The sequence below is a fragment of the Oncorhynchus kisutch genome, linkage group LG15, assembly GCF_002021735.2.
Source record: "Oncorhynchus kisutch isolate 150728-3 linkage group LG15, Okis_V2, whole genome shotgun sequence".
In the NCBI taxonomy this organism is placed as follows: Eukaryota; Metazoa; Chordata; class Actinopteri; order Salmoniformes; family Salmonidae; genus Oncorhynchus; species Oncorhynchus kisutch.
In genome coordinates this window covers 53877002-53893083 of record NC_034188.2, presented here as the reverse complement: position 1 = coordinate 53893083, position 16082 = coordinate 53877002, and the positions used below count along the sequence as shown (strand labels likewise).

At 44.6% G+C, this 16082-nt stretch overlaps 1 protein-coding gene across 3 annotated transcripts in view; it reads right to left on the bottom strand.

The window, feature by feature from the left end:
- The window catches only part of LOC109905473 (CAP-Gly domain-containing linker protein 3), a 39474-nt gene that overhangs the window by 12570 nt on the left and 10822 nt on the right, over window positions 1–16082 (bottom strand). Inside the window, exons 1-6 of one of the 3 annotated variants that reach the window (XM_031790503.1) lie at window positions 12467–12670; window positions 7761–7913; window positions 6615–6754; window positions 3634–3727; window positions 3333–3494; window positions 2781–2899 (exon numbers count right to left, since the gene is read on the bottom strand). In XM_031790503.1, the coding sequence (XP_031646363.1) occupies window positions 2781–2899; window positions 3333–3494; window positions 3634–3727; window positions 6615–6754; window positions 7761–7893 (648 nt within the window). In that variant the 5' untranslated portion in view covers window positions 7894–7913; window positions 12467–12670. Of the gene's footprint in view, window positions 1–2780; window positions 2900–3332; window positions 3495–3633; window positions 3728–6614; window positions 6755–7760; window positions 7914–12466; window positions 12671–16082 lie in introns of those variants that run through there. The other 2 variants (XM_031790504.1, XM_020502864.2) reach the window with 2 other exon arrangements.

Below are 16082 nucleotides of genomic sequence, written 5' to 3'. Positions count from 1 at the left end.
TATACATAGACTTGGAATCACTGGTCACTTTAATAATGGTACATTAGTCACTTTAATAATGTTTACATACTGCTTTACTCATCTCATATGTATATACTGTATTCTATTCTACTGTATTTTAGTCAATGCCACTCTGGCATTCGTCTATCAATGCCACTTTGACATTCCTCTATCAATGCCACTCCGACATTCCTCTATCAAAGGTTAGTCATTAAAACTCATTTTTCAACCACTCCACAAATTTCTTGTTAACAAACTATAGTTTTGGCAAGTCGGTTAGGACATCTACTTTGTGCATGACACAAGTCATTTTTCCAACAATTGTTTACAGACAGATTATTTCACTTATAATTCACTGTATCACAATTCCAGTGGGTGAAAAGTTTACATATACTGTTTACGTACCCCAGTTTCTGTGTTCTTTCTGCTTCCTGAAATTCCCCCAAGCAGCTGATTGGTCAGCCCCATTGCTAATTGGAGCTGACCCCACCCTCTCATCAGCTGTATATGAGCCAGTGTTCCTTTGTTAGGAGAGAGCTGAGGGTGATAGCCTGTGTAGGTTGTTTCTTAGAAAGAGCTGAGGGTTAAAGCATATGTTGATTGTTTCTCAGAAAGAGATTTGGTATGTACTATGTTAGTTGTTGCTGAGAGAGACGATTAGTGTGTCCTGTTGGTTGTTGCTGAGAGAGAAATGATTAGCATGTCCTGTGTTGGGTTTTGCTGAGAGACAGGTTTTTGTACATTGTAGCCACTGCTTTTAAGGTATGTGGGTAACCCTAACCATAACCCTGGGTGAACCATCCCCTGTATTTTGGTTAGCACACCAGGTGGTGCTAAGTTAGGTGGGTAGGCAGGTAAGGTAGAGGGGGCTTTGACATTTACTTGCTGGTTCCGTTCAGCCCCTTTTCCTGAATTACAGTTTGACGGAATAAATTCCCAGTAAACAGTAAATTCTCTGCCTTCGTCATCCTTACTCGCACCTAAAGTCTCATAACTCTTTTGCTCCACGGGGAGTTGAGTTGTAGCAGGGTGTTGCATTCCCTCTTCCTAGTGGCGTACGTAACAACACTAAGTTGACTGTGCCTTTAAACAACTTGGAAAATTCCAGAAAATTATGTGATGGCTTAAGTTGCTTCTGATTGACTAATTGACATCATTTGAGTCAATTGGAGGTGTACATGTGTATGTATTTAAAGGCATACCTTCAAACTCAGTGCCTCTGTGATTTTCCCATGATGTCATGCAATCAGCCCAGACCCCAGAAAAACATTTGTAGACCTCCACAAGTCTGGTTCATCCTTGGGAGGAATTTCCAAATACCTGAAGGTACTACGTTCATCTGAACAAGCAATAGTACGCAAGTATAAACACCATGGGACCACACAGCCGTCATACCGCTCAGCAAGCAGATGCGTTCTGTCTCCTAGAGATGAACGTACTTTGGTGCAAAAAGTGCAAATCAATCCCAGAACAACAGCAAAGGACCTTGTGAAGATGCTGGAGGAAATGGGTACAGAAGTATCTACATCCAGTCCTATATCGACATAACCTGAAAGGCCGCTCAGCAAGGAAGAAGCCGCTGCTCCAAAACCGCCATAAAAAGCCAGACTACGCTTTGCAACTGCACATGGGGACAAAGATTGTACTTTTGGAGAAATGTCCTCTGGTCTGCTGAAACAAAAATAGAACTGTTTGGCCATAATGACCATCGTTATGTTTGGAGGAAAAAAGGGGACGCTTGCAAGCCGAAGAACACCATCCCAACCGTGAAGCACGAGGGTGGCAGCATCATGAAGTGGGGGTTCTTTGCTGCAGGAGGGACTGGTGCATTTCACAAAATAGATAGCGTCATGAGGAAGGAAAATTGTGGATACTGTATATTGGAGCAACATCTCAAGACATCAGTCAGGAAGTTAAAGCTTGGTCACAAATGGGTCTTCTAAATGTACAATGACCTCAAGCATACTTCCAAAGTTGTAGCAAAATGGCTTAAGGACAACAACGTCAGGGTATTGGTGTGCCCATCGCAAAGCCCTGACCTCAATCCTATCGAAAATTTGTGGGCAGAACTGAAAAAGCGTGTGCGAGCAAGTGTAACAGTATAACTTTAGACCGTCCCCTCGCCCATACCCGGGCGCGAACCAGGGACCCTCTGCACACATCAACAACAGTCACCCACGAAGCATCGTTACCCATCGCTCCACAAAAGCCGAGGCCCTTGCAGAGCAAGGGGAACTACTACTTCAAGGTCTCAGAGCAAGTGATGTCACCGATTGAAACGCTATTTAGCGCGCACCGCTAACTAAGCTAGGCGTTTCACATCCGTTACACAAGGAGGCCTACAAACCTAACTCAGTTACACCTGCTTTGTCAGGAGGAATGGGCCAAAATTCACCCAACTTATTGTGGAAAGCTTGTGGAAGGCAACCTAAACGTTTGACCCAAGTTTAAACAATTTAAAGGCAATGCTACCAAATACTAATTGAGTGTATATAAACTTCTGACCCACTGGGAATGTGATTAAAGAAATAAAAGCTGAAATAAATCATTCTCTCTACTATTATTCTGACATTTCACATTCTTAAAATAGTGGTTATCCTAACTGACCTAAGACAGGGAATTTCTACGAGGATTAAATGTCAGGAATTGTGAAAAACTGAGGTTAACTGTATTTGACTAAGGTGTATGTAAACTTCAGAATTCAACTGTATGTCTGTAGTTAGTTACCATGAGAAAGAAACCTACTAAACAGAGGTCTAGACAGTCAATAGTGCTCTTACCCTGACAGTGGGGTTGGCTCCATGCTCTAGTAGACACTGGACTGATCCCAGACACAGGTTGGAGGCAGCAATGTGCAGGGCTGTGCCATGGTGGAAGTCACTGCAGGTGGAATTCAGTACTACAGAGACAGTACAACCAGGTTCAGATCAAATCAATCTGAATTCGATTTCCAAAGACAGCTATTATCTTTGTTTTATTCTGAAAGCGTAACCAATTTCTTCTCTTAGGAGTTTCTGAAAGCGTTACCAACTTCTTCTCTTAGGAGTCTCGTGTGGTGTTTGAGCCACATGGTCCGTAGACAGGAGAATAACAATGAGACGAAATGGCCCCAATCAATGGTCAGTGTGGAGGAGCAATGAGAATCAATGTAGGAGTTAATGAAATGGCCTTGGGTCAAGGCTGGTATAGGCTTGATGGAGTGTTAGTTCTGATTGGAAGTCTAGGGAGGGTTAGGAGGAACACAGACATACAGGAGCATGCCAGAACTGACAAGACTGACTATGTTGTTAGTTGGCTAGGTAGACTACATGGGTTGTGTTGATGCTACTCACCTCTAGGCTTGGAGGCCTTGAGGAGAATGCGAATCAGCTCTGGCACGTCGAAGTATGCAGCATAGTGCACGGCGTTCATGTTGGTCCAGCGGCTGCGGAGACTGACGTCTGCCCCCAGGGAAATGAGCTGATTGGACAGCCTGAGGGCAGCGGCAGGGTCACCTGGATGGGGTCACAAGATGGACAAAACTGGTAGGAAACTACATTGAATCTTAAGCTAAAAACACTTTATTTTATGAAAGCTTTATTGAGAAATCAGACACTTGAAATGAACAATCAGTTCAAGGTTTGAGAGTCTCACCAACACCATGGGCTCCGGCTTTGCAACTGTAGTGGAGCAAGGTCATGTCTGTCAGTCCATCACGGTCATTGACATGGCAACCACGCTTCAAGATCTGTAAAAGGAGACAAGAACTGTTCAGTGAACTGAGAGAGGGAGAGAGATGCTAGGGGAAAGGCAGAGAGAACAATAGTATCATATGCCTTTTTAAACACTATGAAACACTGAAAACACCACACATACAGACTATAGGGCTATAGCCTCTCATCTCTCTGAGAGATGCTTCCTCTGCTTATCGTAGCCACATTAGCAGGATGAGCCATTCACACCCAATTCGCACAGACGACACATGTCTGTGAAGTCTAATGATGGGGAGTCATGAGATTCTGCTGAGTCATGAATTAAGCACTACATTTATTTTCACTGCATTGCAATTTCATCAGAGGCTATCATTGCTGAGTAGCATACATCAACATGAGGAACTGGCATCCATTTTGGATAGGTAAAACATTTGAGGGACACAAATATTGAAACGATGGCAGTCGTTACCGGAAGTGACATTCATTTACTACGCTGTTTCAGCTGAATAGCTAAGCTTGTGCTTGGTACACTGAAAATAGTACAAATAGGAGTTAATAGAAAACTATTCATAGCAGCCTTTACAATGTCGAATAACCTCCATCAATGTCTTGCTGAGTGTAATGCAAAGCCATATTCCCAATGGTGTAGATTGAAGAAGCAGTGAAACTCCAGTTAATTAGCTCTTTCCTCTGGTGCCAGCAGACAGCAGTGACGGGTGCCGAGTGACAAGTGAAAAAGGACCCATCCGGATTCCCGAACAAGACTAGCAACTATCTCGGGACAGTTCATTATCCACCAGTGTCAATCAAGAGAGACGAAATGAGCACACTCTCCTCAAGCCCTGACATTATGCCTTTTCATACAGAGACATGTAGTCCAACTGAATGAACATGATATTATCAGACAGGTCCTCTCCTGAGGCTTAACGATGACACCACCATGCAGACTTTCATGATTCAACATGGATTCTATAAGATGAATCTCCGTAGCTGCAGTGCTAACACGAAGCTAGCCTTACACATCTGATTCAACTTAATTTAGGACTTTTTTAGGTTAAATCAGGTGCGTTAAAACTTTGATTGGAGCAAAAGCCTACACCCACACAGCCTTTTGTAGATAAGTCAATGCATCTCTGTTAATAAAAATACTGTAAAATTTGCCAGAGGGCTGAGGTTGTTTACTGACAGTGCAGCGACGTGGTTCTTTGCCCATATCTGACAGCCTGGTCTGATTTAGAGTCTGTCTTAGTGCAGAGCCTGTATGGGTAATGGAAAGGACCTATTATCTCAGCCATCAATCACAGCCATCACGGCGTTCTGGGGGACACCCAGGAACTGAGGCTGACTTTACGATCAGTCCTAACATACCGTCCTAACACTAAAACTGCATCAATAAGAGGAAACTGAGTTAACTAAGAGTGTGTATTTGTATGTGTGGATACGTGTGTGTGTGTGTGTGTGTGTGTACATGTGTTTTTATGGGGCATATCTTCCCTCTCTCCAAGACAGTAGAGCGGGATTAAGAAATTAATCTGAAACTTGAAGTATGCATACTTTATGTTGATTCACAACCCACCCTCATCACTCTTCCTCTTCAGGGTTATGAGAGTTCCCGCTCCCACGGTCACATTACCACTACTCACACTGCAGTAATGGTTGGTCCTGAGCTAAAGATGTGCACTTTCATCTAAGCAACAGCAAAATAAAGGGAATCAACTGAAACATAAACTACACCTTATATGACCTTATAGTAAGGTGTTTTTTTTTAAGCACACTAGTAGAGCCTCAATTTTGCTAAGGTAACCCAACGGGTTGTAAGTCATGCCTCCAACTGAACCCAAAGCCTCCCGTTCCATGTTCTCTTCAACTAATGACTGTATCACTGTATTTTGTTTCCTGTGTGTATTGTATTTTGGTTGGAGACCTGTATCTTTGGTGCACTATGCAGTAATATACTGTATCTGACTGTTATATACACAGTAGAAATAAAGAAGAAAAGTATTTGGTTCCAAGCACTGAGCCTTGTGGGATGCCAAATTCAACTTTGGAACATTCAGAAGATTTGATACCAATACTGATACGTTTAGGCCAGGGATGGGCAACTTGTGTCCTGCCACTTTTGTAGGCTCGCGGATCAATTTCCACAAAAAAACTCAGAACTTTTAGGAACCCAGTCAGGATCTCATCTTGTTGTTGAGAGTTAGAATATTACAATACACAAGGTGCAAATTTGGTTGTGCATCAGAAGTCTTTCTCCTGAGATATCAGTCGGACAGTCACTCAATTATCCCATGTCAGCTAACATTTTTTAGATTGGTAAATTTGTCTAAACAGCTATGTAAACTTGTAGTAATCATAGCCGAATTACCGACTGTGAGGCCCCCACTGATTCTCTTAGTCACTCTCACTCAGATATCATACTAAAAACTGCAAACATTTCTCTCTACCTCATGGCACAATGTGTAGAATTGCAGGACATTTGCTGTAAAACTGCACATTTTTCTATCCGCCCCATGGCAAAATGTGTAGAATTGCAGCAAACTTGCTTTGTAACTGCAATATTTTCTCTACGCCCCATGGTAAAATGTATAGAATTGCAAGAAATGTACTGAAAAGGTTCCTTTCTGCTGTCAAGAAGCAAAATGTTTCGCTCAGGAGGTAGGCCCCAACTACAGATTTTTGCTTAAGGCCCCCAAAAGGCTAGGGCCAGCATGTGTGGGTATGAACGCGGGAACGCAGACCCGTGAGCCACTGCGCCCCACATGAAGAGTTCAGATTTCTTGTTGCCCCCACCCAATCAAAGTTGCCCATCCCTATTCTAGGCCTACAGATTTCTACATATATCTGTATGTTTCTGCCAGTGTTGTGTGAGCTGTAGTCAGGCCTGTAGTCTGCTGAAAGTCCTTACTGGCAGTAACTCACCTCGTTTCCGATGAGGTCGATCTTGTGCTGGACCTGTGGGACCCACTGACGGATGATGGCGAAAAGCTCTGGGATGGTGGTGCGCGGATCCAGCAGGATCTCCAGACACGCAGGATCATTTGGGTCAAAGAATGTGAAGACTGGAATGGTAAGGAAAATGCCAACAAGATTATTACCCTGCTCATGAAATCAGTATGAAATGTGCCTCTCTTGCTATTCTTCGTTCTTGTCCAGACAGCATATTGACTCATTCTGAATGTGTGACATTAAATATCATACATATTTTTATCTTGTAAAAATGTCATTTGTATTTTGGGTTGTATTTTTCAGTAGGCCTCTTAGTGCGCTCTATTTAATTACTTATGGAGTTCTCTCTGTTGAACATCCAATCGTTCTGTCCTGTCTGAAAGCACTGTTTCTATAAGCAGCACGAGGTAGTTTGAAACCCTATCAAAGTGGAAAGGTTGCACTGAAATAACACAATCATTCTTATTTTGTTTTTATAACACACCATCATAATAGATGCATTGAAGCTTGTGGGCAAACTGAAATGAAAAGCTTTACATCACACTAGCCTGCAGAAAACACTTACATTCATTGGCATAGAGTGGAATAAGTCCGGCAGTATCATACTGTTTGCATATAACAGCCCCAAAGCCAAGATCCATCTACTAAAACAATCAATAACATGCTATAAAAGTCCTTGTTCACTTATTTATGATAATATACATTTCATTAAATATGTTAATTATGTTTCTATGAATCTGCAGAGGTTGTTTTGACCAGGCAGTGGTCTGTGCTTGGTGAAAGGCTCTTTGTGGATCGAGGCTACAGTATCACACGTCCCAGAGCCCAAAATCCACTGTTACAGATAAAGCAGTGTTGGGTAGGGTGCATTAACAAAGGGCCTGGGCCTGTATTCACAAAACATCCCAAGGTGCTGATCTAGGATCAGGTCACCCCTGTCAATATAATCGTAGACAAGATAGTAGCTACTAACAATTGGATACCACGAAATTCGGGAGAAAAAGGGGGTAAAATTCAAATAAAATAATAAATAAATAAAAATAAATGAAATAAAAAGCACTCCTACTATGAGACACTTCCTGTGAATACGGGCCCTGGAGCCTGAGACCTAGGACCCACCATAGTCTTTGGGGAGGGGGGCCTGTGCAGATGGGTGGACCATGGGCCTCTTCCGGGGCTCATGAACTGGGCTCTGGTACTCAGAGGCAGGCTGGGCCTCCTCCTCCACCTCGGCAGTCTGCTCTTTAGTCATTCTGCTAGATGTTGCCAGGCCTGGAAAAGATGACAAACATTTCTTGAGTGGCGCTTCAAAACAAACAGCTCTATCGCAGGTTTCTCTGAACAGTTGTCATACGTCTGTGACTCAGCCAAGAGTCACATGAAGTAGTTGCTTATAAGAGTCTTGTTCCCATGACAGTCTCTCTACTCTGGCAAGTCTATGCCTTGCAGATGCCCCTCCCAGAGCAGACAGGCTCTATGTTTGGCTCTAGGGCCTGTGAGAGACGGTCACTAGTGACTCACTGATAACTGCACTTACTGACAAGAGATGAGGAGATTCAGGGAGCAGGCAGACTAACAGGCAGGCTAATTTATTGTACCATTTCAGTGCATGCTTATGATAACTCTTAATGTCCATCATTGAACTGGAAATAGCTAATGGGCTGAGCTATATTTTCCAAATATTATATGCAGCAGCATATCTCGCACATCCGTCCTATAAGAAATCAGGGATGCGTGTACTGTACAGTATATGTTGGACATTGCAGCACTAATTTCTAAAGTGCTGCTGAACAAACTGTAAAACATCTATGTAAAAGCCCTATAGTATCAGTATACCAATGCTAATGCAATTTTGTATACAACACAATGGACCCTTTGGCCTATAACATTCATAGACCTGACTAGATTTCCATCCTAAAATAAATGTTCACACTCTCATCTAGGGTCAGAAAATAAGTTATGTATATGTGTTAATAAACACCCCATTAGAACAGAACCAATAACCACTATTTATCCCAACATTGAAATGGGAACAAAGTCTATGATAGTGGAAATTATTCACTGGGTCTTTTTAGTCAAGTCCAAGGGTTTCTTCCTCCAAAGTCTGACTGCACAGTGAGCACACCCCATGTAAAATGATTCATCTGCCAAGTAATCTAATACACGGACTAAATTGTCCACCCATGCCTCTGCTAAGCCTTTTGGATTTTGAAAAAAGTCCAGAGAGAGGGGAGAAAGAGAGAGAGAGAGAGGGCTAATCACACAATCAGTAAAAGCCTTATCCTGTTGCGCAACTGTGCTACTGTATCAGTCTACCAACTCATTGTCCCAAGCACTATGGGTTCAAACAGTGAGGCAAAACAGAGGCCATATATTGGTCTGTGCTGTATTCATTAAGCGTAGAGAAACTACATTAACAGAGACCTATTCTTCTGTTATACAGACATGTACTCAAAGCCAAATGAACAACCCGCACTCAGGCAGATACCACCCTCCTGATACTCACTCTACGAGTTGCCTGTTGCCTTCAGTTGCATCATATTGAGGGCGATTCCTAGTCGTGTTTGGATATGGATACATAAGATGGATACACAGCCTGTAACCTTGTAGCAAGGATCGGACCAAGATGCGGCGTGGTAAGTGTCCATGGTTGTTTATTTAAAAAACATAAACTGAACACTATGAATACAAAAACAATAAACGTGAACAAACCGAAAACAGTACCGTGTGGCAACAAACACAGACACGGAAACAAAGAACACTAAGGTCAGGGTGTGACAGTACCCCCCCCCCCCCCCCAAAGGTGCGAACTCCCGGCCGCACACCTAAACCCATAGGGGAGGGTCTGGGTGGGTGTCTGTCCACGGTGGCGGCTCTGGCGCGGGACGTGGACCCCACTCCACCATAGTCTTAGTCCGTTTTTGTGGCCTCCTAGGAACGGCGACCCTCGCCGCCAACCTAGGACTGGCAACCCTACTAAAGGGCCCCACTGGACTAAACAAACTCCTCTGGACTGAGGGGCAGCTCCGGACTGAGGGGCAGCTTAGGACTGAGGGGCAGCTCAGGACTGAGGGGTAGCTCAGGACCGAGGGGTAGCTCAGGACCGAGAGGTAGCTCAGGACCGAGAGATAGCTCAGGACCGAGAGATAGCTCAGGCTGGTTGACGGCTCTGGCAGCATCTGGCTGACTGACGGCTCTGGCAGCTCCTGGCTGACTGCCGGCTCTGCCGGATCCTGGCTGACTGACAGCTCTGGCGGATCCTGGCTGAATGGCGGCTCTGGCAGATCCTGGCTGAATGGCGGCTCTGGCGGATCCTGGCGGCTCCTTGCAGACTGGCGGCTCTGGCGGCTCCTTGCAGACTGGCAGCTCTGGCGGCTCAGGACAGGCGAGAGACTCTAGCAGCTCTGGACAGGCGGGAGACTCTAGCAGCTCTGGACAGGCGGGAGACTCTAGCAGCTCTGGACAGGCGGGAGACTCTAGCAGCTCTGGACAGGCGGGAGACTCTAGCAGCTCTGGACAGGCGGGAGACTCTAGCAGCTCTGGACAGGCGGGAGACTCTAGCAGCTCTGGACAGGCGGGAGACTCTAGCAGCTCTGGACAGGCGGGAGACTCTAGCAGCTCTGGACAGGCGGGAGACTCTAGCAGCTCTGGACAGGCGGGAGACTCTAGCAGCTCTGGACAGGCGGGAGACTCTAGCAGCTCTGGACAGGCGAGGCGCACTGTAGGCCTGGTGGGTGGTGCCGGCACTGGTGGTACTGGGCCGAGGACACGCACCTCAGGGCGAGTGCGGGGAGGAGGAACAGGGAGTACTGGGCTCTGGACACGCACAGGAAGCCTGGTGCGGGGGGCTGCCACCGGAGGGCTGGTGCGTGTAGGTGGCACTGGATAGACCGGACCGTGCAGGTGCACTGGAGCTCGTGAAGCACCGAGCCTGGCCAACCTTACCTGGCTCGATGCCGACTCTAGCCCGGCCGATACGAGGAGCTGGAATGTACCGCACCGGGCTATGCACCCGCACTGGAGACACTGTGCGCTCCACAGCATAACACAGTGCCTGCCCGATCCCGCTCGCTCTCCGGTAAGCACAGGAAGTTGGCACAGGTCTCCTACCTGGCTTAGCCACACTCTCTGTGTGCCACCCCCCAATACATTTTTGGGACTGCCTCTCGGGCTTCCTTGCCAGTTGCGTTCCCTCGTATCGTTGGCTCCTCTCTCCGGCTGCCTCTGCTCTCCTCGCTGCCTCCATCCTGTTCCCATGGTAGGCGATCCCTACCAGCCAGGATCTCCTCCCATGTGTAGCAACCCTTGCCATCCAAAACGTCATCCCATGTCCAGGAATCCTGACATTGCTGCTGCTGCTGCCTCTCCTGCTGCTGCCTGTTACCACGCCGCTTGGTCCTTGGTTGGTGGGTGATTCTGTAAAGGTTTTCCTCCTCTTCGTCAGAAGAGGAGGTGTAGCAAGGATCGGACCAAGATGCGGCGTGGTAAGTGTCCATGGTTGTTTATTTAAAAAACATAAACACTATGAATACAAAAACAATAAACGTGAACAAACCGAAACAGTGTGGCGACAAACACAGACGCGGAAACAAAGAACACAAAGGTCAGGGTGTGACACAGCCAAGATAGATCACGGCCTGGGTGATTTGGGAGCAACTGTCCCCGTACAGTTTGTCACCTTACCTACAAGCTCCTACATGTCTTTTTATTTCTTCCTTTAATTATAGACTTTCTTTACCGCTTCCCACCATTTGCTGCTGAATCAATAGCCACTGCAGAATGGGTGATAAAACACATTGCCTGACATCCCAAAAGGATTATGTTGAAATAAAGGGTATCCATGATATAGCGTCCAATGACTAGCAGATAACTATACCTGTGCAGTGCAGTACCTGTCACCTATTATGACTATACTGCTAACAGAGTCCAGTAAAGGCAGCCATCATCGTCTCCTCCGAGTTGACCGGCTCCTCCTAGTTCCTACCCCTGATCTGACAGTAGTGTGTTTCATGAATGATGTCTCAGTCACAGACAGCATTTTCCCTGGTATAGACGTGATGTATAATTAGCATGAGCACATTATTTGTTTAATTAAATTAGTACTGTATACAACTAAGTCTCATGCAATAGTGCTCATATGAGTCAACCAGATGTATACATTTTTTGGAGGCAAATACATTCAGATAGCATAATAGGAGAAAAAGAAAATGGTGCGAAAAACTTGACAGATTTTGATATTTTACTCAATCCCTACTGTAATGGAATGAATAGCATTTGATCATTTGGCTGGGTCACACTAATGACAAAAACAATAGGCCAGAGCTGTATTTTTGAGTTATTAACGATAAATAAAAACAACATATTAGTGTTGCAATGAGCAATAATGCAAATGTGCATATCACATCGCCCAACAACGTGTATGATAACAGAGCTCTTGACAAGCCTATATGAGAAAATGTGTCAATTCGTGACTTGTGCGTAGCAGAGGGCGTGTACTCAGCCAACGAGGAAAAAAACGCCCCGTTGGCAAACAATGAGAAAGATGCTGGAGGAGGAATATACACATGGCATATGCAACTATTAATTTGATCTAATAACAATGCGCTGACGTCTTATGTTTACGCTTATATTATAAAATGGGCGCAAAAAAAAAAAATATGCCCCGTGAGAGTTCATGGAACAGTGTTTCAGAGCATCTCCATCTTTCTAGGCTCCGTATCAAGACAAACACACCGGCTGTGAAAAACACAGACGCAAATAAATCTAATCAAACTAAATATATCCAATAATTTGAATCTTATATGCATGAATGGTATTCATCTTACCTCAAAACAAGCCTTGTCGATTATCTCAAGCTTTTCCTCGCGTTTCAGCTAGATGAGAACTGCAATGGTGCTGAAGATGCTCCTGTACTGCTGCGAAGGTCTTTCTCTGTGCCTGCGTCACGGGCGCGAGCGCCCATGGACCACAACGTTGGCTACCATTGTGTGTGTCCTTCCTAGGCACACGAATTCGCCTAGATACCACAGTCAGAAAATGTGCTATATCTTAATAATTCATGAAAAAAAACGTATTTTTGATCTTAATTTAAGGTTAGGGTTAGATATAAGGTTACACACGGTGTGGTTAAATTAAATTAAATATGCGGGGGACTTTGTGGCTGTGGTAACTAGTTACGATCATCTTCAAAATATCTTCATCTTCAAAATGCCAAACAAAGCCATCATTAGAAACACCCTCTACACACATAAAACGAGTAGGCCTATATAGACAAACATAAACGTATGAAAAGTAAAATCAACACGAAATAGCCTGTCTGCACCTTGTTATATCACTCTTCAGCCCACTTTTAATCTGATAATAATTCTAGACATAGTTTTTTAGCCCCATATTATTTCACTGGATAGTGCATTTAATGGCTCTATGTTTATAAATAGTAATGGTTTAATAATGGTAAATTAAATAAACGACTAAGCCCATTACAATAGACACAAAGTTTGTCTGCAAAATATGAAGTAAATCCATCTTTAGTCGAGTGGAGGACAATGATAGCCTACACTTTATGTGAGGAAAATGATAGCCTACACTTTGATATGTGAGGATGCTGTTCATCGACTACAGCTTGGCCTTCAATAAGCTCATCACAAAGCTCACTGTCACGTGGGCTCCCTCTCCGGCCTCTAGGTCACCAGGCAGCTCGTTATGGCGCACACATCACCTCCCTGATTTCCTTCTCTATATATGACACTCCCTTTGGTTCCTTCCCCAGGTGTTATTGTTTCTATTCCAGCGTTAAGTCTGTGCGTTGTTTGTGTTTCTTGTTTTGTTTTATTTTGAGTTTATTTATTAAAAACACTCACTCCCTGAACTCGCTTCCAGACTCACAGCTCACATCGTTACACTCACGATCCTGGGACTGAACTCCTCCCTATGCAACTGGGTCCTGTACTTCCTGATGGGCCGCCCCCAGGTGGTGAAGGTAGGCAACACTACCTCCTCCACACTGATCCTCAACACGGGTCCCCATAAGGATGCGTACTCAGTCTCCTCCTGTACTCCCTGTATACCCCAGACTGCGTGGCCTCACACAGTTCCAACTCCATTATTAAGATCGCTGACGACCAGACAGTAGTAAGCCTGATTACCAATAACGACGAGACGGCCTACAGAGAGGAGGTAGGCACTCTGATGGTGCAGTGCCAGGTAAACAACATCTCCCTCAATGTCAGAAAAGAAAGGAGAGGATTGTGGACTTCAGGAGGAACCAGGTTGGGCACGTCCCCACCCTCATCAACAGGGCCACCATAGAGAGAGTCAAAAAATGTCAAGTTCCTTGTCGTACACATATCTGATGAGCTGAAATGGTCAAAGCACACGAACACTGTTGTGAAGAAGGCACGGCAGCGACTCTTCCACCTCAGGAGGCTGAAGAAATTTGACCAGTCCCCAAGGGCCCTCACAGTGTTCTACAGGAGCACCATCGAGAGCATACTGTCGGGCTGCATCACGGCCTGGTACGGCAACTCCACTGCCTCTGACCGCAAGGCTCTACAGAGGGTGGTACGCTCAGCCGAACATTGGGTGCTCACTGCCTGCCCTCCAGGACACGTACAACACCAGGTGTAGCAAGAAGGCCAAGAAGATCATCAAGGACCTTAGCAACCTGAGCCATGGCCTGTTTTCCCCGCTTCAGTCACTCAGACGTGAGCAGTATACGAGTATCATGGCAAAAATTGTCACATTGGCCAATAGTTTCTACCCCCAGACTATCAGGCTGCTGAATAGCCACTAGGCAGCAACCTGCTCTCCGTGTCCCCCTCCTGCCCCCCGGACTTCCTGTCCCCTCCCCACAAACATTTACCCTGCCCACACTCCCCAATGGACATATATCATTGTTACAGCTGTGAATATGTATATATTTATATATAAAAAATATATATACTACCGTTCAAAAGTTTGAGGTCACTGAGAAATGTCCTTGTTTTTGAAAGAAAAGCATAATTTTTGTACATTTATATAACACAAATTGATAAGAAATACAGTGTAGGCATTGTTAATGTTGTAAATGACTACTGTAGCTGGAAACGGCAGATTTATATTTATGGAATATCTACATAGGCGTACAGAGGCCTATCAGCAACCATCACTCCTGTGATCCAATGGCACGTTGTGTTAACTAATCCAAGTTTATAATTTTAAAAGGCTAATTGATCATTAGAAAACCCTTTTGCAATTATGTTAGCACAGCTGAAAACTGTTGTTCTGATTAAAGAGGCAATAAAACTGGCCTTCTTTAGACTTGTTGAGTATCTGGAGCATCAAACATTTGTGGGTTCGATTACAGGCTCAAAACAGCTAGAAACAAAGACCTTTCTTCTGAAACTCATCAGTCTATTCTGGTTCTGAGAAATTAAGGCTATTCCATGCGAGAAATTGCCAAGAAACTGAAGATCTCGTACAACACTGTGTACTACTCCCTTCACAGAACAGCACACACTGGCGCTAACCAGAATAGAAAGATGAGTGGGAGGCCCCGGTGCACAACTGAGCAAGAGGACAAGTACATTAGAGTGTCTAGTGTGAGAAACAGATGCCCCACAAGTCCTCAACTGACAGCTTCATTAAATAGTACCCGCAAAACACCAGTCTCAACTTCAACAGTGAAGAGGCAACTCCGGCATGCTGGCCTTCGAGGCAGTTGCAAAGAAAAAAGCCATATCTCAGACTGGCCAATAAAAATAAAAGATATAGATGGGAAAAAGAACACAGACACTGGACAGAGGAACTCTGCCTAGAAGGCCAGCATCCTGGAGTCACCTCTTCACTGTTGACGTTGAGACTGGTGTTTTGTGGGTACTATTTAATTGTCTACACTGTATTTCTGATCAATTTTATGTTATTTTAAAGGACATTTCTAAGTGACCCCAAACTTTTGAACGGTAGTTCTTCCATGGCCTGCATACTCACTAGACATCACCCATTGAGCAAGTTTGGGATGCTCTGAACTGATGTGTACAACAGCGTGTTCCAGTTCCCGCCAATATCCAACTTCGCACAGCCATTGAAGAGTGGGACAACATTCCACAGGTCACAATCAACAGCCTGATCAACTCTATGGGAAGGAAATGTGCTGTGCAGCATGAGGCAAATGGTGGTCACGCTAGATACTGATTGGTTTTCTGATCCACGCTCCTACTTTTTTTTTTTTTTTTTTTTTTTTTTTTTTTAAGTACAGTAACTGAATTTTTCCAGTATAATATAGGTTCAGCAAATCCCCTTATTGTTTGGGATACCTTTAAATGTACCTTCAGGGGTCATTCAATTCAATATTCATCAATAAAAAAGCAGTTTCTGGCTACAGAGACAAGACTAAGAAGGGAAATCCATGAACTAATAATACAGGTAGATAGCAATAAAAACGATTCTACAGAGATACAAAGT